This window comes from Saccopteryx bilineata, chromosome 1 (assembly GCF_036850765.1).
Source record: "Saccopteryx bilineata isolate mSacBil1 chromosome 1, mSacBil1_pri_phased_curated, whole genome shotgun sequence".
Lineage (NCBI taxonomy): Eukaryota > Metazoa > Chordata > Mammalia > Chiroptera > Emballonuridae > Saccopteryx > Saccopteryx bilineata.
Genome location: NC_089490.1, coordinates 261,241,978 through 261,266,415, shown reverse-complemented (window position 1 = coordinate 261,266,415; position 24,438 = coordinate 261,241,978). Strand labels below are relative to the sequence as shown.

General features: G+C 43.7%; 1 protein-coding gene across 3 annotated transcripts in view; it reads left to right on the top strand.

Annotated features, from left to right (window-relative positions):
- Positions 1–8,020: 8,020 nt before the first annotated feature.
- Positions 8,021–24,438, top strand: part of PIK3R1 (phosphoinositide-3-kinase regulatory subunit 1) — an 88,607-nt gene continuing 72,189 nt past the window's right edge. Inside the window, exons 1-2 of one of the 3 annotated variants that reach the window (XM_066241982.1) lie at positions 8,021–8,140; positions 18,900–19,618. In XM_066241982.1, the coding sequence (XP_066098079.1) occupies positions 19,285–19,618 (334 nt within the window). In that variant the 5' untranslated portion in view covers positions 8,021–8,140; positions 18,900–19,284. Of the gene's footprint in view, positions 8,264–18,899; positions 19,619–24,438 lie in introns of those variants that run through there. The other 2 variants (XM_066241983.1, XM_066241984.1) reach the window with 2 other exon arrangements.

Here is a 24,438-nt window from a genome sequence, read left to right as displayed (position 1 = left end):
GGTGAGGGAAGGCTCCCTGGACGAGGGGAATATTAGGTACAGTTTAGTGAGGTCCAACGTAGACTGTGGAAGGACATAGAGGGTAGTGGATCCGAGGTGTGGGCCAATATTCATGGTCAGGTAAATGGCAGAGTACAATTTCTTCCATTTTGCAGATAAGAAAATTGTGGCACGAAGAAGTCAGAAACCTTCTTCTTCAGATTTAGGTACCAAAAATAAAGAATAAGAATTTCCGGCTCCTTTGCGATGAAATTGTATGGTAGAATATTTTATAGCATTTCAAGTTTAAAAAAGTTTTGCCTTAGATTGCATCATCAGCCTGCATGCTTTCTCCTGCTTTTCATGTGGCACTGCGCCTAAATTATGTACAAGATTATTAATTTTTTACAAGGGTATTGTTGACAGACCTGTAATCATGTATAAGAGTCATAAATCTTTTCTTCAGTAAGTCAATGGTGCCTGTTAGATTTGGCAAGTGTTTACCAGGCACCAGCTAAACCGGAATGATAGCAGTGAGGCCACAGGCTAGAACAGGGAGTCCTGGGCCTGGATTTAGGAAACCTAAGTTCTTGTTATGATTCTGTTGCTAATTAGCTGTATGACTTGGAGCATCAACTAACTTTGTAACATGGAGACAGTTACCTAACTTCTTTGAGACTCAGTTTCCTTCTTTGAAAAACTAGAGATTTAAACTAGATGCCTGAGGTACTTGCCAACTCTGTAATTCACGATTACCCAAAGAGAGAGAAGAGGTGATCCCAGAGGTCTCAAAATGTGTTGATCAGCCCACATCATTTTGGGCCCTTTGAAAGTTTCTCCTCAATTTGTGGTGGTGATAGATCAATTAACAGTCATAGTGGTCAGACTGAAAGTTGCTCAGAAGTGGTATATCACAGGCGCAAAATGAAGAGCACATTTCCCTGAAGGCAGGGATCGCTGGACCGTGAGGTTGTATGTATTGCAATCCTAGCGTCAGAAGGCCCAGTGAAGATTTGGTTCTGTTGCTTACCATACATGGGACCTGGGCCAAATCACATAGCTTTCTGGAGTCTGTGACTTCGTCTCTAAAATGAAAATCACAGTACTGTACATGTTCTGCTTACAATCAAGGACTGGTACATTAAATAAGACAATTCATGTAAAAGCTCTCTTTAAACATTAAAACTCAATACAGCCCTGGTCTGACAGCTCAGTTGGTTAGAGTATTGTGACAATACGCAATGTGCGGGTTCAATCCCTGGTCAGGGTGCATACAGGAACAGATTGATGTTTCTGTCTCTCCCTCTGCCTTCTCTCTCTTAAATCAGCCAGTCAATAATAATAATAATAGAAAACCTCTCAATACAAAAGCCATCATAAGCATGGCTCCCTTCTTAAAACAGAAAACTTAAGATATGTTTTTAAACAAATTAGTAAAGAAACTAATAACCTACCAAATATCCAAAATTATCAGTAGTCATTCTTTCAAAATGCATTTTACTCAGAACTAGAGAAGGGATATCCTTGTTAACATTGTGATATAGCCACCCAGCAAGGGTTTTGAGTGTTAAAATGAGTGTCTAACCAATTTTAGAAAAACTGGTACTGTCACAATACAGCCTCACCTGATCTAAAGTGTTTTCTTTGCACACACACAGCTTGGCAAGACCTAGAGAAAAGGCTGTGTGATAGAATCTCAATTGGGGAGGCTGATGGTAATGTGCTCCTTTATTCTGCAAAGCTGGTTGAATACTTGGGGCTTGGTTCCGTCAGCAGCGCTGACAGTTCTGGATTCCCTCCAATGGCAGGAACAAAGGCTGGTGTTTCTTTTGAAAAATTTTTTGAGCAGTGAGATTGTCCAACACAGTTTCCTTGATAAAGGGCTCATTATCTATCGGTGTGACTTTGCCCTTAATTTTTATGCTGGCAGTGCCAACATAGGCATATTTAAGCAAATCCTTTTACTCAGACAGCTGTAACAGCACCCTAACAATTGTGCCGGTGCTCAAAGCTGGGGTGGGGTTTATAATTAACTACAGGCTAAATTTCCAATTAGTTGAATCACTAACAGATACAGTTTATTGGTTTGCTTTTCATTGTACTTACAGTTTTTGTCATGTTTCAAATGCAAGTTCATTTCAAATTAAAAAAAAAAAAGATAGAATGTTTAAGAATTGCTTCTTTAGTTCAAATGATACATCTTCATGGACCTAAGATCCCCGGTTGCTTTTGTTGGGGTAAAATGGCTTCAGAACTTTGGGAAAAGGTGACCCTCTGAGAAGGAAATCAATGTAACAATTAATAAATGACAAATCAGTCTAAGAGAAACAAATCTGTAAGTGGTGATAGGAAAGAGTCTTGTATTACCCAGTCTAACAAGGTGATTATGTTTTAGTCTCTAAGGCAGGATGGGAATGTGATGTTAGCACAGGAAGCTGAATACTGTAAGCTTTACAAAAATAGTTTTATTCAAAGCGAGGTAGCGTTATGGAATCCACAAAACAAGATGTCATAGATTCAGAGTGATTCCATGTTTGTCAGACAGTACCAGGGGGAAAGTTCATCTGATGGATCAACATTCTGCTCACTAAGGAGATGCACTTTTTTGGTGCCTAGGACACTTGACTAAGGTCTCCAAAACCAGAATGAAATATCTCTTTCTGGTTTTGGAAAAACATTCATCTACTCAGAATGTTTTCAGGGTTCATCCATGTTGTAGTATGTATCATAACTCCATTCCTTTTCAAGGCCAAATAATATTCCATTGTATGTATATACCATATTTTGTTTATTCATCTATGTTGAACACTTGGGTTTTTTTCCAGCTTTGGTTATTGTGAACAATGCTGCTATGAACATTGACATATAAGTATCTATTTAAGTCTCTTCTCATTGTGATTTTTTTTTTTTTTTTGTATTTTTCTGAAGTTGGAAACGGGAGGCAGTCAGACAAACTCCCGCATGCGCCTGACCAGGATCCACCCGGCATGCCCACCAGGGGGCGATGCTCTGCCCATCTGGGGCATTGCTCTGTTGTGACCAGAGCCATTCTAGCACCTGAGGCAGAGGCCATGGAGCCATCCTCAGCACCCGGGCCAACTTTGCTCCAATGGAGCCTTGGCTATGGGAGGGGAAGAGAGAGACAGAGAGGAAGGAGAGAGGGAGGGGTGGAGAAGCAGATGGGCACTTCTCCTGTGTGCCCTGGCCGGGAATTGAACCCAGGACTCCTGCACGCCAGGCCGATGCTCTACCACTGAGCCAACCAGCCAGGTCTCATTGTGATTTTTAAATTATATTTCCCTAATAACTAAAGATGTTGAGTTTTTATACATAAGCTTCTTTGCCGTCCATACATCTTCTTTGGTAAAGTGTGGAAATCTTTTGTATATTTTTAAAAACCGTTGTTTGCTTTTTTAATTACTTGTGTTGTGAGAATTCCGAATGTATTCTAAATGGAAGTCCTTTGTTAGGTATATATTGTGCAGATATTTTCTGTAGCCTTTTATTTTCATAAGTGTTTTTCAAGGAACAAAACTTTTCAATTTTGATGGTCTAATTTATTGATTTTTTTTTAGTTCATGCATTTTGTGTGCTAATATTTAAGAAATATTTTCTAAACCTATGTTTTCTTTTAGAAGTTTTATAGCTTCAGCTCTTAAATGTACATCTCTAATCCATTTCCAGTTCATCTTTTAGGTGGGGTATCAGCATCAATTTGCATTTTTGCTTGCTCATGGCTTTTCAATTACCCCATACCTGGTGATATTTTAGCACCACTGTAGATTGGCAGTGTAGGTATCCCTGTCTTCCTGTCTGCTAATTTAGCTGTGACTCAGACCCTCAGAGGTACTATCAGAACAACACCTGCATGCTCTTGAATTCTGTGTTGTGTTTCCTTTAACTCTCCAGACCTTTCTCCCTTACCCAGTACCTACTATGTATCAGGAAGTCTATTAGCTGCTGGAGTTACTCAAAAATAAAAAGTAGCTCTTGCACTAAAGAAAATAACTACACAAATATTTGTTTCTATGTTTCATATTTTATCAATCCAACGGACATTACTACATAATTTTTTTTGAAGTCCAGCTTCTTTACTATAGCTGCTTTCTGAGTAAAATTTAACTGAAACTGTCACTAAGGTGGCTCATTTACTTTCATCTCACACTGGTTGATTTATCTAGTCTGATTCCCCAAGCATGAGGACTGAAGAGCTCAAGGAGATAGTGCTGCCCAGAGCATAGATTATGATCAGGGAACTTTGAGTAAAGGTGATTGTGGTCTGACACGTTTTCCAGAATACAGCCAGGAAATTGCCTCTCCTAATATTTCAACATGTTGAACAGTTAGTACAAGTCCAGAACAACAAAATGAGAATTATAGTAGTGTTGGCCTTCTGAATGCTCACTCTACTAAGAAACATTCCAGCCAATAATTTTTTCATGTTTCTTTTAATGTATGTTTAACCTGGTTAGCTCACAAAAATAGATTTTAAGCTAATACAAAGATTTATTTCTTCCCCCTCCCAAACACTTCAGCTATGGGAGCACAGAGGGAAAATAAAAATCTTGGGCAAAATTCTGTAGTGTTTTGCCCTGGGGTTGCTAGCACTGGTATTTTACCCATGACCAATTCCCAGTCACTGAATAGGCCTGCAATGTTTGGTGCCGTAGTAAACAGAAAATGTGTGGGCCTTTGGATTAACAGTTTAATACTCTAACATGTCAATTCTCTTCTTGGATATATATATTATTTTAGGTCCACTTAATTATATGATATACAGCATAAAACCTTAAACTGATGGTCATCACACTTATGTGACCTAAGCCAGGTTTCAAAACATGTTGAATAAATTGCCAGCATTTAGAATTAGGAAATTGCCCATAAAAATATGGATTTCCAGCTTCTCTTTGAAAACTGAAAGGTGTGACAAATCTAGGCTAAAATCCTGTGGCAACAGTCAGCTCAACTCTAGCACCAGTGGCTTCCTGTAAGACCAGCCTTTTGGTAGTCTCCTCCAGCTGACTTTCCTGGTGGCATCATTCCTACCTGCTTCCTCCAAGGCATTGGTTCTTTTAAACCTGGTTTTGCATTGGAATCACCTGAGAAACCTCAAAGCTATTGATGCCTGTGTCCCACCCCCAGAGATTTTGATATAATCTACCTGGGGTGCAGGGCTGACAGTGGGATTTTTATAAACTCCCCGGGCAATTCTAAATGGGTAGCCACAATTGAGGACTCCTGTAAGACAGCATGGCAGAGTTTAACTTCCATATCAATCACCTGGGGAGTTTGTGAAAATGCAGATTGTGATTCAGTAGGACTGGGATGGAGCCTGGGATTTTGCATATCTAACAAGCTTCTAGGTGTTGCCAGTGCTGCTGGTTTATGGTCCTCTCTTTGAGAAGTAAGGCTCTAAGGCATTTGTATGTGTTTTATTTTGTTTTTTGAACCCTAAACTACACAGCTACGTTTCAAGAGCAGTGGAAGCATATCCTAGCACTGCCATTATTGGGGTAGCTGGAGTGATGGTGGCAAATGAGAATAGTCTAATGGCCCTTTTTGGGCTGGTTGCTTCTCCACCAGCCATAGCCACTGAAAGCCTTTCAAGGTGTGCAGGGGAGGGTGGGGGGAGGCCTGGACTCTCTTAAATCTGATTTCCAAAACACTTTCACTGTCACTTGTATGTAACAACCTCCCTTTGGTAAATTGTACTTTCTCTGACATTCTGAGCTCTTTGGTGGTGGCACCACCTGTCAGCCAACAGTTTGGCTTGTTACTGATTGAACTGTGGTGTTTGCGCACTTATCTGAGCGTTGTATTACAGTCATTTTAGAGCAACGGTTCTCAAACCCTAGCGTGCAGCAGGCCTTTTGGAAGGCTTATTTAAACAGATTGCTAGGCTCTACCCCCAGTATTTCTGATTCAGTGAGGACAGAGAATTTATATTTCCAACAAATTTCCGGAGATAATGATGTGGCTGGTCCAGAGACCTGGTGGTGCTCTTGGCCTCACCACATGGCTTCTTTTAACAGTTCCATTTTGGGAGTCCATATAAGATTTTATTAAAGTTTTTTTTATTTTATTTTAAGATTGAATACTGCTGTTTTGTTGCCTTTATTATTTCATATAAATCAATGAAAAATAAAAATGCTAATATTAGTAATATGCGAGCAGGTACCAATTTAATACAGATGACACAAAGACCAAAATTATTGTTTGTGGAAAAATTGGTCTATTGTCCTTCCATGGACACTCTTTGGACTTATGCTGTGCATTCCAATATGATGGCAAAAATATATATTTTAAAGTACAGCATCTACTGGAAATAAATTACTGAAGACTATCTGAAATAGGAAGCTCAATTGAGGCTCTCATGCTATTTTTAGGTTTGAGGGGAAGAGAACCCCAATTGTAGAAGTACCTAAGTCCCTTTCCAGGAACTCAGCACATACAAAAGGAGGAGATGGCTGGTAAGGCTTCTTCAGACCCAAGCCTAAAGGAAATACTGTCAACATCACAGCAGTTACATCTCAGCTTATTGCACTGGATCAAAGTAATTCTAAAATGAGGCAGCTCATTTTATTTATAAAGCTTAGACAAACAATATATGAGGCTCATCATTTTGGGTGGGAATGATGTAACTTGGTAAATTTCATATCTACTTTTAGATAGAATAGATTCCTAAATAGGTAGGTAGTTGTCTGCTTCTGTATCTCCACTTCAAGTGACATATTGGAATAATAGAAACGCTAGTGCCTTGAGTAACCCAAAATAGAACTTTTCCGTTAAAATGTGAGTCACCTTTAAAAATCATTATTTTCTAAGGACAAATTTCAGAATGTCCTTTTCTCTTCTTCCAACGCCTACTGGAATAAACCACCAAATTCAAAGTTTGACAAAAGTCTTAGTGCTTGGTTAAAAAAAAATTCTTGCAAGAAAATTGGGAAAGAGCTGTAAAACGGCTTTGGTGCAGGCAAACTGGGCAGGTGCAGGTCTCAGAACTGAAGGAGGAATCTGGGAAGAGCTTTTTAAAAAGCGACTCTTCCATGTTTTAAGGGAAAAGAGCGGAACACAGGGTGCTGGCCTTCCATCTTACCCCTAGTGGAAGGTCTGAATCAACATTTTTTTTTTTTTTTTGGTTATTTTTGTAAACTTAAGTAATGATTATAGTGGAAGAGTCTGTCTTTGAATGTTAACATTCTTATGGGACAATGTAATTCACGTGAGCTTTCTCCACCGACCCCCCTGAACGAACAACGAGAGGGCCGCAATCTGCCTGAGCTACCTACATTTGCTCCGTCATCTCAGGGCTGGAAGGGATCAGCCAGCGTGCGCGCTCAAAAAACTCTTCCTTTCTCGTGGACCCGCCTGGCTCCCGGTGGCGGCGGTACCAGGCTCTTGGATTTCGCAGCGGGCTGCCCGCGCTCGTCCCTCCGGTTCACCCTTTCACCCCTCCTTCACCCCCGGGCGCCACGCGGGGTGGCGTGGTTTTTCCGCCCACTCCCGGGGCTGCGCTGGCGAGGCCGGGAATTGCAGGGCCTCCCGGCTTTGGCGAGCCCTGGATCTGAATCCTCCCAGCCCAGCCCCTCTGCCAAGGGGCTGGAGGCTCGAAAGAGGCTGGGGTTTGTTTCAAGACGCTCGGATTAGAGACGCAGCCTCTAAATAAGTCTCAACTTGTCCTCGACCTCCCCCAGCCCCGCTGCCTCTGGTCCGGGAGACGCCCAGTAGCCGGCTCCGCCGCGGGCGGGCAGCAGCCTGGCAGTCCGAGGGACTCAGACCCAGGAGCGCTCCACGGCGGAGGTAGCGCGCGTCCCGGCCGCCCAGAGCAACCCCGCGGCTGGGGCGGAAGGCGAGTGGGGCGACCTGCGAGCTGGAAGACAGGAAGGGTCCGCAGGGCCGGAGCTCCGCCCCCTGGCCGCCCGGCTTGGAGGCGGGCATAGAGAGTGGCCGTGGCGGGGGGCGCGGCGCCAGAGGAGAGGGGCGGAGACGTGGGCGCTGGTTGGTGCGGGCTCGGGGGCGGGGCGCGCGGGGCTGGCCCGAAGGCGGGGCCGGCACCGGGAGCTGGAGCTGCGGGCGCTGGGAGAAAAGTCGCGAGCAGCTGGAGCGGAGTTGGAGGAAACCGTGGCTGCAACGAGGCTGGCGGGCGAGTGGGTTGGAGACGGTGAGCTCAGATCGGGAACTCGGGTGGGTCGAAACCGGGTCAGAGGCGCGTCGGAGTCGTGCGTGCAGGAGGCCGCCGCTACAGCCCGGCCCCGGAGAGGAAGGAAGCCGGCCAGCGGGGGAGGTAGGCGGTGGCAGCGGGTCCGGGTGTGTGTGCTCGGAAGGGGGAGGCGGTGAGTGCCGCGCGGCTGTCGCCGCGCTCTTCCTGTCACCAGCAGCAGCTTCTCCTTCAGCAGAGACACGCCGAGGGAAAGCGATCGGTTGTCTGTCTTCCTCGCTGCCGGCATCTGCCGCCCGCCCAGTGCCCGGCTCACAGCCAGAGTGCTGGCCCCGGTTTCCCGGTTCTTTTACACGCTGGTTCTGCATGCCGCCGGGGGCATACGTCCCCGTCGTTGTAGGCGACCTCCGGCTTTCCTCCCACCCTTTCGTCACCGCACACTTCTGAGGGTTCCCACTGTCGCCTTGCTGCAGTTTTCCGGGGCCCTTCCACAGAGAAGAGCGCCCTGATCGCTGCCTTTGCGTTAGCGGGAAGGAGCTATGCTTTCCTCCGCGCCCTCCGTTTGCAACTAGGGTCGCTGCTCGGGCCCTTCTCCGGGCGGGCGGGGCGGTGGTGGTCCCCGGAGCTCACTGCCAGCCCCCCTCCGAAGTTTGCCTCCCTCCTCTTCCGGGGTGGGGGAAGTGCGCCTCGGGGCGGCTTGTGGCTGGGGCCCCAACGCGGCGTCTAGTGCCGGCCCGGTCTTGGGCAGGTTATTGAAGACATGTTTAATGGGGTCTTGGAACAGCCCGGAAATCCAGCTTTTCTGTAACGTTGGGTGAAACTGGAGAGACTTGCCCAGCAATATGGGGCGGGTTAAGGAGAGCAAGAGAGCGTACTACGAGCCCAAGTTAAACTATCCCGGGGAATTGTCAGGAAACCACAGCTCTAACGCTCACTTTCCAATGGCAGAAACTGCCCCTCGATCTCTAGACAAAGAGAACAGAAAAGCTCAGGCCAACCACTCCAGTCCAGAAATGTACTACTTTGGTAGCAAGAATTCGAGCATGAAATGCAAGAATGTGAGCGGAATGGCTGTTACATGTTGAAGGCAGCATGTCTGTGAACTGTATTGGGGGAAATTCTTAGGTTCCTCTGGGCGCTGTTACTTTCGGAGCTGCAGCGCTGTTGGCATGTGAGTGGGAGTTTACTCTTATTTGGGTGTTTCAGGACTTTAGAAACGACAGTTTTTTAAAAAATTTCTGCCCTTTTTCCTCTTTGTTAGTGTGAAGTACAAATGGATAAAGCAGTGCTGGGGTTTTGAGTGCAGCATGAGATTGTCACTTCAGTGTCATGAGGTTCAAGTTTTAGTGTTTAGGCGGGACATTCACAAAGCTTAATTGACCCAGGCTTAATGTGGAATTGTATTTTAATATTTCATTAGCTGATATTGGCACCTTGAACGATGGTGAAGTATTAACTGGGAAAGGTTGAAGTAAGTACAATACATAGGTTCATTTCTGAGATAGGCTTTCAGAGTAATGCATTTTCAAGGTGTAAATTATTGGGAGTTTGGTGACTTCTGCACAGAAGGTCCCACTTGTCCTTTATCATTGAAAAATAAAATGAAAAGCACCCCTCTAGCTATATTTTTGACAGATCACATTGTTCTTGAAAACAAACAGCTTAAAAGCAATAGATGATGGTTTTCTTAGGAACAAAGGTTGCTTAAGCTTTAGGAAGCAATTGTTTGCATCACAACAAAGAAAATACCCTAAGAGCAATTTTGAGAGTTTGAGAGGGATCCCTCTAAATTTGGGGAAGGCGTGCTTGGTTCAGAATCAAGGTTTAAAATGGAAAGGCCAGTGGAGGAAGCTGCCTGCCTTGCAGAAGTGTTGGCTTATGCCACTGCTGGCCTCCTCAGCTTTTATATGCCAGTTGCAGGTGGGTAGTAGAGTCATACTTTTTGTGTAAAAGAGTATAGATATTTATGATCGGAAGAAAGTTTTATGTATCTGATGTTGGCTTTGTATGTGTTACCTGCATTTGCTTTTTTTAACTTTTATCTCGACTTGGGGCCTGTTCTTGCCAGTTGCATAACAGAACTCTGCAATGTACACATTATTATCTCCTGTTTTATCTGCTTTTGTAAAATGATGATATCACTGTGTCTTTTCTCATCTGTGATACTGATAGCCAATGTGAAAAACCATTTCACTTCCCATTGGTTAATTATATTATCTTCCTTTAGCTATTTCTTGAAATTGAAATTTATTAAGATCAGGAAATCCTGGCAGCATAAGATTGGTTTTGGGAAACAAGTTATACAGTGAGTTACAGGCAATACATATATCACTTCTTGACAGCGGTGATGGTAGTATCCATTTAACTGCTGGGACTGTCGGTTGAACAGCTGATTTTAGAAGTTTTGTATCTTAAATGCAAATCTACTGCACTTACCCAAATTTTGTGTTAAAAGTATTGGCCAAATCTTTAATTTTTCCATGAATGCCATGTAACTTTTAAGTTAGCATGTTGGTTGAAACATTTTTTTCTTAGGTAGGTTAGGGGAATATTCTAAAGGCATACTCTGAAAGATCGTTCATTAAAACAGGAACAATTCTATTTCAACTTTTATTATGCTTGCATTTTGTAATTTGCAAAATATGTTTTATTGAATAAAGAGATGGTGCATGAATAGATTGAAAAATAATTTATGAGCTGGTAGATTATAGAAAGCTTAGATCATGTTGGCAATTGGGGTTTTGCTTTTAATTCTCACATCTGAGGCATATGCAATGCAGAGAACATGGGAAGTGTATTTTTTTGTATATTATACATTTTAGACAAGCTCCCCATAGATCTACCCCTTTTGGAAGGCACAGAGATTTGCCAGTGAAGCCCTCAGAAGGTAAGAAAGTTATTTATCAATGGAAGGAAGGGCTTACCAATTAGTTTTTACCTTAGAAGGCATTTTACAAATTATGTAACTTTTTTTAACCAAAAAATTATGTTGTGATTAATTTCTTGAATATTCATATTATTTATTGCTACCCCTCCTTCACCCATACATAGCCCCTTAAGTGATTACTTTGTCACGATCTGCCAACACTCTTATTGTAATTACTTGCCAAAAAGAGTGGCGATTAAAAGCCATTTCATGTACATTATGCCAAATGAGCTGAAAAATAGACTGTGTAAGCACCCATAAACTTGTCTGTTTGGCTTATGTTAGGTTTCTCTTTTTTTGAAAGGGTAGTACAGATTTTGCTTTAAAAAACTCTCTATAAAAACATCTTTGGAGGTTTTATCCTACTAGCATTGTTTTTCTTAAAGCAAATCAAATACATACCCACAGAATACCTGTCATCGATATGGTTTTCAGGTTAATGAACAACCCCCCCCCCCCCCCCCCGATAATTCAAGTCACAGGAGTCTGATGGGAGTGTAAGGGGACTCCACCAATATGTGGAGTACTTTAATAAAGCAAGATACCTGGGCTATTGTGCCATACCCCTTGTCCTCCTTACAGGACCCTCAGTGTCCAGACTTGGGACTCAGCCCCAGGAACTGGGGTTGTAACCTGAGGATCCGGCTGCTTTCAGTCGCTGGAGGATTGCATTAGTGCTGTCATCTCTCTCTGAGAGCAGCGACTGAACCCGGTTGGAGCAGAGTGTTGTGCCCTGACTCCTCCTCCTATCTGACACACATGTCACAGACCCTTGCTGCCTCCTGAGTCTCCTTTGCCCTGACCTCTTTAGAGCCACTCTACCTCAGGTAGGGAGAGGAGTAGATGGGTAAAGTCCACATGCAGCCTTTGTCTGTCTGTCTGTCTGTTTACTCTGAAAACCAGTTAAAGGACAGCAGAGAATTTTACTTTGGCTACTTTGGGATTCATTTAGAACAGTTTGCTGTATTTAGAGGCAATACAAAAGAAAATTCCTGGTGAATGAATTGTGTAAATGGCAGTGACATTCAATACTGCTAATAATAGTAGTAATGGTAGTAATAATACCATTGCAGTACTTCACCAGTTATGTAACTTAAGGCAAATTAACTTCTCTGCTTGTTTTCTCACCTGTGAAATGGGGATAATAATTGTACCTAGGGTGGTTGGTTGTAAGGATTAAGTTGGTTGATACAGACAGAACTCTTAAGAACTGAGCCTGGCCCATAGTACACACTATGTCGATGTTAATTATTAAGCTCTAATTATCAAGCGTGGAGCTCAGTGCTTTATATAAGCAATTTAAGCCTCATAATAATCCTATGAGCTGTAGGTTTGCTTTTTTGGTATCTCTCACAGATGCTAAAATTGTGCCACAGGGGTTTGAGTAACTTGCTCAAGTTTAAAAATCTAGGTACTGATGGGGACAGCTGCTGAGTCTGAAGCTGAGTGCTTCTACTAACCTTCTTGTTAAGAATTTTACAAAGTAGCATTGTTTCTTAACAAAAGGAGGGATTTTAGGTTATCTGCTTCAATCCCCTCATTCCATGGTGCCTCCTCAGGGCCTTTTATTCTGCCATGATGTAGGGAACCAGCATGATCAGGCCAGGGGGATAGGGTGTTTCTCAGGCCTAGGAAGCCCCGTGCTTTCTCCTTACCCTCAGGTGCTGACCTCTGAGCCTGAGAGCTGCCTCCAGCTGGGCCTGGGTCTCTCTCCTCTGCCCCTCCTGCAGTGCTCTGGCGCCAGGCCAGCATTTTGCTCGCTGGAGAGCCCAGCCTCCTGTCCTTCCTTGTTGTTTCACCTGGGCTTCTTCTGAGCCCCCACCCCCATCCCCAAAAGGGCTTGCAGGCAGGAGTCCTGACCTAGACACCCTGCTTCCTTCCCCACTGTAAGAACAGCCCCGAGCAGGCAGCTGGCAGCATGTTCTGGGGGCTTGAAAATGAATGGAGATATTTAATGACTGTGACTTCAGGATTCACCTGATCCCATCTTTTTAATTGCATTTTAGTTGCCATAAAATTTATCCTGAGCGCATTATTTTAATTTGAAATTTATTTTGTTTACTAGGAAACTTTAACTTTTGTTCAGTTCAATTTTCATGATTTCCAGAACTTACTTGGAAAGCGAAAGATTTTTTAATAATGAGTTTGGTTTTTTTGTTTTTGTTTTTTTTTTTAGATTTTATTTATTCATTTTAGAAAGAGAAAACAGAGAGAGAGAGAGAGAGAGAGAGAAGGGGGGAGGAGCAGGAATCATCAACTCCCACATGTGCCTTGACCAGGCAAGCCCAGGGTTTCGAACCGGCAACCTCAGCATTCCGGGTCACTTTACCCACTGCGCCACCACAGGTCAGGCAATGAGTTTGGTTTTTTAAAGACTGAATGTAGGTGTGGCACTTGCCCTGGACTCAGAGCTAGCGCACCGAGGGTGGAGAAACAGGGTGTCAGGAGGTAAGGGCTGGGGCCCACCAACCCCTCCAGAGCCTTTGCATCTGGGTTGCAGACCCATTTTGTGCTGGGACCCAACGCCAAATTATTAATTTTATAACCGGATAGATCATATGGTCAGGATATAGTCTTGATTTATTTAAAGCGATTTAAAGATGCCCTTTATTTCTTCTCACCTAATCTGCTAAATCCTTGTCCTTTGTAAAAGGGGAATGAGTAAGTCAACAAAGTCAGAGGACTTTTTCAGAGTTTTGTTTGGTTCTTTGCCAAAATGCCTGCAGGTTAGAGGGTTAAATTGAAATTTTACTTTCAAACAGTTGTGTTGAATACATTAAGTCTTGGTTGCTTTTTGTGAGGCATTAGAAACAACATTTATTTTGAGGAACAGAATGATAATTGCTCAGTATCGTAGCGGAGAGAGGAAGTCACGTCCAATCAACGGTATTGCGGATGGTCTTTAAAAAGATTGGAAGACTGAAGCAAAATCATCCCCTTTAAGGAAATTGTGAATGGTTTGTATGATGTTACCTAAGAGTAAGATAATTTGTTGTTATTTTCATAGAATTTCTTTATACCTTTTGTACAACAACATACGTATGTGCTAGCTAGAAGATTAGATACCCAAACATCAGCTTGGTTATTTGAAAATATTAACTTAGGGCTGGGGATGTTATCTTCATATAAAAACCTTTACTTTGTGAATAATTGTGTTAGTAGTGGGTGGAAGTAGTTCAATGAACAGGTGTATGTAGCCAAAGAGACTGGAGGCGAAGTCCTGTGGATCTGAGCAACAAGTAGCCTGCAGATCCAAATAGTTCGGCTCATTGATGGCAGAAGGATTACACAGGCACTGCGGGCCTCAGGCTGCTGAGTCTTCTGCATTCCTGTAGAGAATTTGAGGGAGGGTGAGAGAAAGGAGAACTTGTCAGTCTTCTAGATGTGATAGCCCTGTGATTGTGGGTACTTCACGTATCCCCCTAAGGATGAGTTGAATTTTTAGAAATTGTGCAGTGAAGAACCTGGATTAGCCACAGGGGGCATAGATGCCAAGAGGGATATAGGTGGCAGAAGCTTTTAAGCTCATAAGCAGAAATGGGCAAGATTCTAGAAGTGGGCAGCCTTCTAGAAGTGATGTTCCCAGTATTCTTTTCTTCACTAGTTTATGGATGTCTTTGGCAAGGATGCATTTTAATGAAGTCTCTTTGGAAGGAAATTTGAATGGTCCTAGATGCTGGCTCTTGGGCTTGACAGAACTGCTGCTGAGTTATAATAGCTTCTTTTTGTGCAGGTGTGTTTGTGAAAGAGCCACCAACACTATCAAGAAGGCTGCTGTCACAAAGAGTAAAGAGCAGAGGTCAGAGTGTACGGGCAAGGAATCAGCGTCGTTGACCCCATAGACATATCTGGGCGGTCCTTGTGCATTGAAGCAAGTTGAGTTTAGGCAATAGGTTCGAGTGGTGTTAAAAATGGTGGCTTGTAGCGTGCGGAGGACCCGGGTTCGATTCCCGGCCAGGGCACACAGGAGAAGCGCCCATTTGCTTCTCCACCCCTCCGCCGCGCTTTCCTCTCTGTCTCTCTCTTCCCCTCCCGCAGCCAAGGCTCCATTGGAGCAGAGATGGCCCAGGCGCTGGGCATGGCTCTGTGGCCTCTGCCTCAGGCGCTAGAGTGGCTCTGGTCGCAATATGGCGACGCCCAGGATGGGCAGAGCATCGCCCCCTGGGGGGCAGAGCACCGCCCCTGGTGGGCGTGCCGGGTGGATCCCGGTCGGGCGCATGCGGGAGTCTGTCTGACTGTCTCTCCCTGTTTCCAGCTTCAGAAAAATGAAAAAAAAAAAAAAAAAAAATGGTGGCTTGGAGCCCTGGCCGGTTGGCTCAGCGGTAGAGCATCAGCCTGGCGTGTGGGCACCTGGGTTCGATTCCTGGCCAGGGCACATAGGAGAAGCACCCATTTGCTTCTCCACCCCCCCCTCCTTCCTCTCTGTCTGTCTCTTCCCCTCCCACAGCGGAGGCTCCATTGGAGCAAAAGATGGCCCGGGCGCTGGGGATGGCTTCTTGGCCTCTGTCCCAGGCGCTAGAGTGGCTCTGGTCGCAGCAGAGCGATGCCCCGGAGGGGCAGAGCATCGCCCCCTGGTGGGCAGAGCGTCGCCCCTGGTGGGCGTTCCGGGTGGATCCCGGTCGGGCGCATGCGGGAGTCTGCCTGACTGTCTCTCCCCGTTTCCAGCTTCAGAAAAATACAAAAAAAAAAAAAAAATGGTGGCTTGGAGGCCCTGGGTGGTTGGCTCAGTGGTAGAGCGTTGGCCTGGCATGCAGGAGTCCTGGGTTCGATTCCCGGCCAGGGCACACAGGAGAAGCGCCCATCTGCTTCTCCACCCCTCCCCCTCTCCTTCCTCTCTCTCTCTTTCCCTCCCGCAGCGGAGGCTTCATTAGAGCAAGGTTGGCCTGGGTGCTGGGGATGGCTCTGTGGCCTCTGCCTCAGGCGCTAGAATGGCTCTGGTTGCAACAGAGCAACGCCCCAGATGGGCAGAGCGTAGCCCCCTGGTGGGCTTGCCAAGTGGATCCCGGTCAGGCGCATGCGGGAGTCTGTCTGACTGCCTCCCTGTTTCCAACTTAAGAAAAATACAAAAAAAAAAAAAAAAAAATGGTGGCTTGGAGCCAGACTGCCTGGATCTGAATTCAAGTTCCGTCTCTCAGTTGGTCAGTGTTATCATGACCAAGATACTAAATCTGCACCTCACTTTCCTTTCATGTAAAGTGAGGATTGTTGATAGTATCTGCCTCATGATTGTCTTGCTGTTGAGTGTGTTTATCATATAGCTCCCACAAATATTACGGGGTGACTGTGAACAACTAACTCCCTGTAAGTATTAGATGAGGAGGAGAAGGAGGAAGAGGATTAAAATGGTCAGAACACATAAAGCTTTCAGTAAGTGTCAGGTGATGACCATGATGACAATGACAATCATTAAAATGGACCTGGCAGTCAGGAGAAAGCGTGTAGGTAGGGTAACGGCCACTGCCCCTTCTTAACCAAGGACACTGTGTACCTCACCGTAGGACATGATCCAGTTGTAGCCCAAATGGCTAGGCAGCTGTCTCTCTTCTCTTACAACATTGCTCACCAACCACTTACTGTATTTTTCGCTTCATAAGACACCCCTAGGGTTTTAAGGAGGAAAATAAGAAAAAAAAATCTGAACCAAATGGTGTGTTAAAATATTTAATAAAATACCATATTTTTTGCTCCATAAGATGCACAGGCATTTTCCCCTCCACTTGGGGGGGGGGGGGTGCGTCTTATGGAGCGAAAAATACGATTATTAGTGCTGACCTGTGGCCAATCTTGAATTGTTTTGATTGATCTTTCTGGCCTTGATGGTGTAGTCCTAGAAGATAGGAGTGGTGTGTTCTGCCTCCAGTCCTAGAGTCATAGTAGCCTGGGGTGGTTTTATCAGACCAGGGCGCAGAGTTCTGTACAGGATTTGTCTTTCATGGCTAGTAAGCTTTTTCTTGCAAAAATGGTGAGAGGTGGGAAATTGTAGAAACATACAGGTCTCTGGCATAGGTGGTGGGCGGAGAGTGCTGCTCCTGAGTTTGGCCTCCTTAAAGCCAGAGGGTTTCTCAGGGTTATTACTGTCTTTGCACAGACTTAGCCTCAGGCTGAAATAAGCACAGTTTTCAGGTTTGTAAAACCTTGACCAGACATGGAGGAGTCTTTCTTACTACTGTGTCCTGTGGTGAGGATCAGGCATAGCTACATAGGTATGTGGTGAGCAGCCACTTGGTGGTTGCTGAGGGCTATGGAAGAAGAGATATCATTATATTCCCCATTCTGTTAAGAATCTCACCAAACTGGCCCACTGGGGTTGTTGAAATAGAGGAAGCCATAGACAGCAGTTGGAGGAAAGATATACCAGCTTACTGGTTGAGGATTTTTCCTCTCAAAAAAGACATACATTTCCTGAAAGAGCTAATGAAAATTTCAATGCAGATTTGGAGGAGTCATGTTATTCTTAGGCATATTGCCTGGTTTCCAGGCACTTAGGGATATGTAAATTTTCATGTTCTTTATAGTTCTGTGTCTCATTTGTACAGGGTACATTGATACTAAAAATGATATTTGCTAGTTCTACATTTTTGTGTGAATTTATGCAGTGAATATTTAATTTGATTTTGGATCTAGCAAAAGGAGACGCTGTCTTCAAACATAATACAGTTTATTTTTCTCATCTGCTCTGCTGGTTGCTTTAATTTTTTTTCTCTGACAACTGAAATACAAAGTAGAATAATAATAACCCAAATTAATATTCTTGCTACACAAAGATTTCTAGTGTTTGTTTTTGCTTCTTTTAATATGTAACTCGCCTACGAGTGTTATTATATTACATCTAAGAGGCTTTAGCCATGTAAAGTTGAATACTTTACACTTCTGAATGCCAGCATAACAATTACTCTGTGATTAGATTTTGCTTCTTAAGATGCCTACAACTGAAGAGTGCCTATAATATTGAACTTCTAAAGTGATCCACACTGTAAAACTTATACAAGCTCTCTTTGATGTAGCACATTGAAATTGTGTGGCTATTGTTTTTATTGCTTTATTGTTCAACCAGCTTAACTGAAACCTTTAGGTTGCTTTGACTCTTTATGATAAAGATAACGAGAAATGGAGTGCAGTGTGCCCCCTGTGCTGCCGGCAGTCCAGCACTAACGTACTCACTAATTAGAGAATCATTGACTCTCTCGTTCCTCTGCCCTCCACTTTGTTAAAAAAATGTTGTTTTTTTTTCATTTCCCATTTCTCCCTCCTCTAAGCTATCGTCATAGAGTAATCTGCAGCAGCCATCTCTACTTCCTCTTCAGTTCCTTTAATTAACTCCTTAAATTCTGGTTACTGTCCTCACTGCTGCTAGACTGGAGTCCGCTCTCGCCCAAGTCAGTGATGCTCCCTCTGTGCCTCCAGACGGATTGGGCCCCTTGCTCTAGTGCTTTCCAGAATATGATACTTGCTTAGTCACATCTGTACCTATGGTCATGCCACACATTCCATGCTGTCTTCAGATTTCTACAGTCAGATGTTGTCTCTCCCCAGATGGTGGTTTCTGCTGTCTTGTGGCATTTACCTAAGGTTATTGTGTACCAGTTCCTTGTGTACCAGTCTTATCTCTGACACACTGCCACACGTCAGCACCCCTCCCACCCTTACCTTCGGCTCTTCGAAGGGCAGGGACTGTCTCACTAATCTTTGTTGTGGGTATTGTGTCCAACAGTATTTTGCCCGCCCATGTACACCTGCCAGATTGATTAAGTACTCGTTGAATGGAAGTAGAAATCCAAATTCACATAGATGGCAAAGTGTGATGTTCATTCATAAGTCTTGTTTTTCCTTTGCTAGGTGAAGCTCGCTTGTGGAGTGCAGCAGTAAAATCATACGACAGATGGGCAGTGTGACGAGAGTGTCAGAAAGAATTGGGCCTCGCTGTGAGAGTCAGCCTGGAGTCAAAGTGTTGACAAGTTGCTGAAAAGGAAGCCAGTGGAAGAACTGTGGCCTGCAGAGGAAGTGGAGTCCTCCTTCAGTCACACCATTGATGGAGGACAGATGGACAGCCAATGGCCAATCACTTCTCCTCTTAAACCTTTGGAGAATTGTCCTTTGTCTTCTGCCGGACACATATTAGGAACCTTAACACATACTCTTGAGTTCAAGTTCCATAGAAACATAAGATTAGACTGCAGTGTGTAACCTGACTCATCTGCTGCATGGTCACAGATTTGCAAACATGAGTGCCGAGGGGTACCAGTACAGAGCACTATATGATTATAAAAAGGAACGAGAAGAAGATATTGACTTGCACTTGGGTGACATATTGACTGTGAATAAAGGGTCCTTAGTAGCTCTTGGATTCAGTGACGGACAGGAAGCCAGACCTGAGGAAATTGGCTGGTTAAATGGCTATAATGAAACCACAGGGGAGAGAGGGGACTTCCCAGGAACTTATGTAGAATATATTGGAAGGAAAAAAATCTCGCCTCCCACTCCAAAGCCCCGGCCACCGCGACCCCTTCCTGTTGCACCAGGGTCTTCAAAAACTGAAGCAGAAAGTGAGCAGCAAGGTCAGTATTGATGAGTGATTGCTTAACGACTCCTTTTAAAATAAAAAAAAGAAAAAGTTTTACATTTGGGTAGTGCTGAAATGCTCTGGGCAGAAGCCATTTTGCAATTTTACATGAATTTTTACAGGGTGTGTAAGCTTGGTCAGTCATTGCACGACTAGAAATTTGTGTTTGTGGGGTGGAAGGTTGTTATAAAAAATAGGGAAGTGGTATCTGAGAACCTGCATAGTGAGTGTTTTTAAACACTACTTTTGTAGTTGCAATTGAATTAAGTACTTATTGCCTTCTTATTTTTGCAATTGGTGTTATATATCTAAAGAATCATTTTAGGAAAGTAGAGGGTAAGTCTAATATAAGTATATTTAACATTAATATGATTTGTATGGAAAAATGTAGAGAGTAATAAAATGACCACAGAACTCAGCGGGTAAGAAACCATTGTTTTTATAACCCGGTGACTTACCTCTTGGTTTCCTCTCCAGGAACCCTGCGCCTGCAGCTGAAACCCAATCCTGTAGTTAGTGTAGATGTAGACGGAGTTCTCTTCCTTCATGGGCAGTGTCATACATATGTAGCATTAGTGCCTATAGTGTGCTTGGCTTTCATGAGAAAAAAAGATCACTGAATACTCTTCATAAATGGAAACCACCTTGATTGAAAAACCACTCTTCGTTTATTGGAGGTGGTCCACATTGGCGCTTTGTGTGCAACTGTTCATTTGAGGGTTTTTTTCCCCTCTCTCTGTTAATGTCACACAGAGACAAGCCTCAGCTTTACTGTTATCTGCTTTGTCAATTCATTTCTGCACAGGTTAATTTCAGGAGTTCGCCCCCCCCCCCCCCCAGTCTTTTTGTTGTTGCTCCCTCTGAGAAGTACTCAGTGGCAGTGGATACATGTTTAGTGGAACTGGGGCATCACAATGCACTTCTGGAAGAGATTCTGATACTATCGCACCTTCTTTCATGTTGGTTTATAGTAGCAAAAATGAATGAGGTAAGGAGAAGAAAGAAGCAGAATGTAAGGGTAAATAGCTGCTCTTTTGCATAGAGTAATAATGGGATTGGGGATATTTTGTCAAAGCCAGAGAACTGACTAAGGATACCTGAAGGGAAGTGCTTTTCCCTTTCCTACTGGACTCAAGAGAGATACTTTTGTTTCATGAACATTATACAATCCTTTATAATAATGTCTAAATATGTCTAGCTATACAGTTCAAAAGCAAAATTTAATTTTTTTTTCCAGGTGAATCAAGATGTTGACACACAAATTTTGTCAGCAATTGTGTTTCTTGCATAGTTTCATAGCAGATCAATGGTATATATATAGAGAGTTGGTTTTTTATACCAAATTACATATTTTAACTTGACTTTTTTTTCTAAGTTAGAAACACATCCTTATAAGTAGGCTAATTCAAAAGGAAAAATGATTTCATTTATTCCAGAATACAAAAGATTACATAATCATAAAAATATCTGAGTTGGATTGGAGAAGATTATTTAAAAGGTGGAAAAGGGTATCTTGTCAATGTTAGTGACCAAAAGATTTTGTAAGAATAATTTCTAAGCCACATTGTATTTGATAACTGCTGTCAGGTGTAACTTCATTTGGATATAGTATATGGAAAAGCAAGTCTTTAAAGAAAAATTCTTTTTTAGGTCTTGAATTCTTTTATAATGCTTTCTTTTTTGTATAATTTAAAATAATAGAAATGTTGAGTGAAATAAAAATCTTTAGCAGAATTTAAGAAAGAGACCCATGATGATGATGTGCATTAAAGTATTAGAAAGAATGGGCCTGAATATAAAAGAGAAATTAGGAATAATTGAGAGGTTAAAAAGGCAGTGTTGGTGGGTTGAGAGTGGGGAATGTGGTACTAAAAATTAGATTTTCTAGAAATGTTAATCTTTATTCTCATTTAATACTATTTCTATGAAACAAATTGCTTCTACAAATTGATATGGAAAGTAGTTGTGAGGACAAAGTTAGGTGTTGAAACCTATGGGGCTCTGATTCCTTTTGCCTAAGTGTGTATCTGAGAAGTTTTTGTAGTAAAAGTGTGTGAAGGTGAGAAAGGATAGTTCTTTTCTCTTCCTACTGTAACTGAATTCTTCAGCCTTTTCTTTACCCTTCTACTCCCTCGGGGGACTCAGCCTGTTTTTCGTGTTTGTCTTTATTTTATTAGAGGGTGGCCCCTGAGGTCTGAGGACTACAGCAGGTCTCTCTGGTGGAGACCGTGCCCGGTGACAGTTGGCACACTCCCACAGTGGGCATGCCCACTCGTCATGTGCACCTCACACCCTGAGCTTGCTACCTCCTCTGTTTCTAAAAGAAGGTTGGGATTAGACTCTGGCCAAAAGCTGATTCTGTGTGAAGGATTCCTCCTTATATACTAGGATCCACTGTGCCACTTCCTTTGTGTGTTCTTGGAAATAAAGCTGCGACATGTAACTTTGGGGAAGGAAAAAGAGTAAAAAATCCCATTTGAAAATCTGGTATACAACTCCTCTCAGGAACACTTGTGTTCCACCAGTGCATTTGTGTACAGTTTTCTTTCAGAGCCCTAGCCTATAGTTTGGGTTAAATTTGTATCCTGGGTAATCTTGTATTTATCAAAATTTAAGGAATTCTGTAAACATGAACTGCATCCCTATTTTTTGCTGTGAAGCGGGGATGAAAGATGAAATCAGGACTCAGGAGAGTCAGCTTGCCCTCTGAGGCCGCCTCCTGCCCCTCCCACCTCAGGGCTGTGCTTTGTCCTCTCTGCTTGGGCAGCGCTTCCTCAGACATCTCTTTGCCGGACACACTCTTCCCACCTTGCTCAGATCCTTCTTCTGTGGAGGTTGGCTCTGCGCACCTTCCTTCATGTGGTAACCTGCCCCTCTGCTTTTGCAAAGCATTTATTATCCAAATTGTCAATTTACTTACCACGGTGACTGTTTATGGTCCGCTCCCTGTGGCAGACTGTAGGCTCCATGAGGGCAGGAGTCTCAGTTCTTTCTCCGTTATCCCAAGTATCCAGTATAGCACAGTAGGTCTCTGCAAGTGGATAAAGCCTTGTTATTGGAGCTCACTATGTAGCTATTTTACATCCAATGACTTGAAATTAGCCACATGCATTGTACATTGCATGCAGGCATGTGAGCCTATGACAGCCCATTCCTGTTTTTTTTTTTTTTTAAATAATAATTTTTTATTCATTTTAGAGGAGAGAGAGAGAGAGAGAGAGAGAGAGAGAGAAGGGGGGGAGGAGCAGGAAGCTTCAACTCCCATATGTGCCTTGACCAGGCAAGCCCAGAGTTTTGAACCGGCGACCTCAGCATTTCCAGGTCCACGCTTTATCCACTGCGCCACCACAGGTCAGGCCCATTCCTGTTTTTGAAATTAGTTTATTATTTGCATCATTCACATCAGAGGTATCTTGCTGCTTTGGCCTCGACTGTTGCCTGCTATGTCTCCAGAAGGGGAACTGTTATTTTCTACCCCATGATTAGGATAGGCAGTTTGGTTGGTGGGAAAGTGCCTCTCTGTCCACCACTTAAGCAAAATGAGTAGATCATTTGTCAAGGTCAGCACTGTCTTCTTTGGGCATAGGTTTTTTGCCCTCTCTCTACTCCCTCTGCACGAGAGCTAAAATTTTGATATGAGGGTCCCATTTCATTTTCCCACAACCCAGTAAAGCCCCATTCTACCTTCTTTGGAGAGAACTTTTCCATGTTTTATATAGGTGAAGGGTGTTAATGACTGTGCAAAATGAGTGTATTTTCTGCCCTTTAAGAGGAACATCTATTGAAAGACGAAACTGATGCATATCAGTTCTTTCTGCATTAAGCTGATCAGACACTGGCATTTTATTCCCATACGCACAACCCCACTCAACCCTGTTTTCGTTATTTCTGTCACACAAAAGGTAATGAGGCAAAGGAGGTGGGAATTTAGAAACGGGAATGAAAATGTATTTCTTGCTTTCATAAGTAAGCTGACCAAGAGGTAGAGCATAGGCCTGGCATGAGGATGTCCTAGGTTCGATTCCTAGTCAGGGCACACAGGAGAAGTGCCCTTCTCTTCTTTCCACCCCTTTCCCTCTTGCTTCTCTTTCTCTCTATCCCTCCCTCTCTCCCTCTCTCCTCTCTCTTCTCTCCTCTCTCCTCTCCTCTCTCTCCCCTTTCTTCTCCCCTCTCCCTTTCTCCTCCCCCCACCCCCCCTCTCCCTCCTGCAGCCATGGCTTGATTGGAGTGAGTTGGCCCCAGGCTCTGAGGATGGCTCCATGGCCTCTGCCTCAGGCACTAAGAAGAGCTTGGTTGCTGAGCAATGGAGCAGCACCTCAGATGGGCAGAGCATCATCCCTAGTGGGCTTGCTGGGTGGATCCCGGTTGGGGTACATGCGAGAGTCTGTCTCTCTGCCTCCCCTCCTCTCACTGAATTAAAAAAAAAAAAGATAAGCTTTCCAGGGGAGCTATTTCTCAAGACAGTATTTTGAGATCCTTTAACTAGTGTCATACTAATGTAGAATATTTGGACTACTGAGATTCTGTGACCATGTTAGTTTGTACAGAACATTGAACTCTGCTAACATGAGGGGTCATGTATGAATCTGAGTTCATAACCCATTTCCACCCCCATCCACAAACTCCTACCAGCTCGTACTTCTGACTCTGACAGTGGGTCCCAGGTCCCAGCTGGTTGCACATATAAAAGAAAGAAAGTATGCATATGTGGTGGCTTAGTTCTGATTTGGATCGAAATTGTTTCTAAACAGAAAAAGAAAAAAAACCCGTAAGTTGTGTTTGGTTTTCATGGTTTCCCAAGCCGTGTTCCTTTTA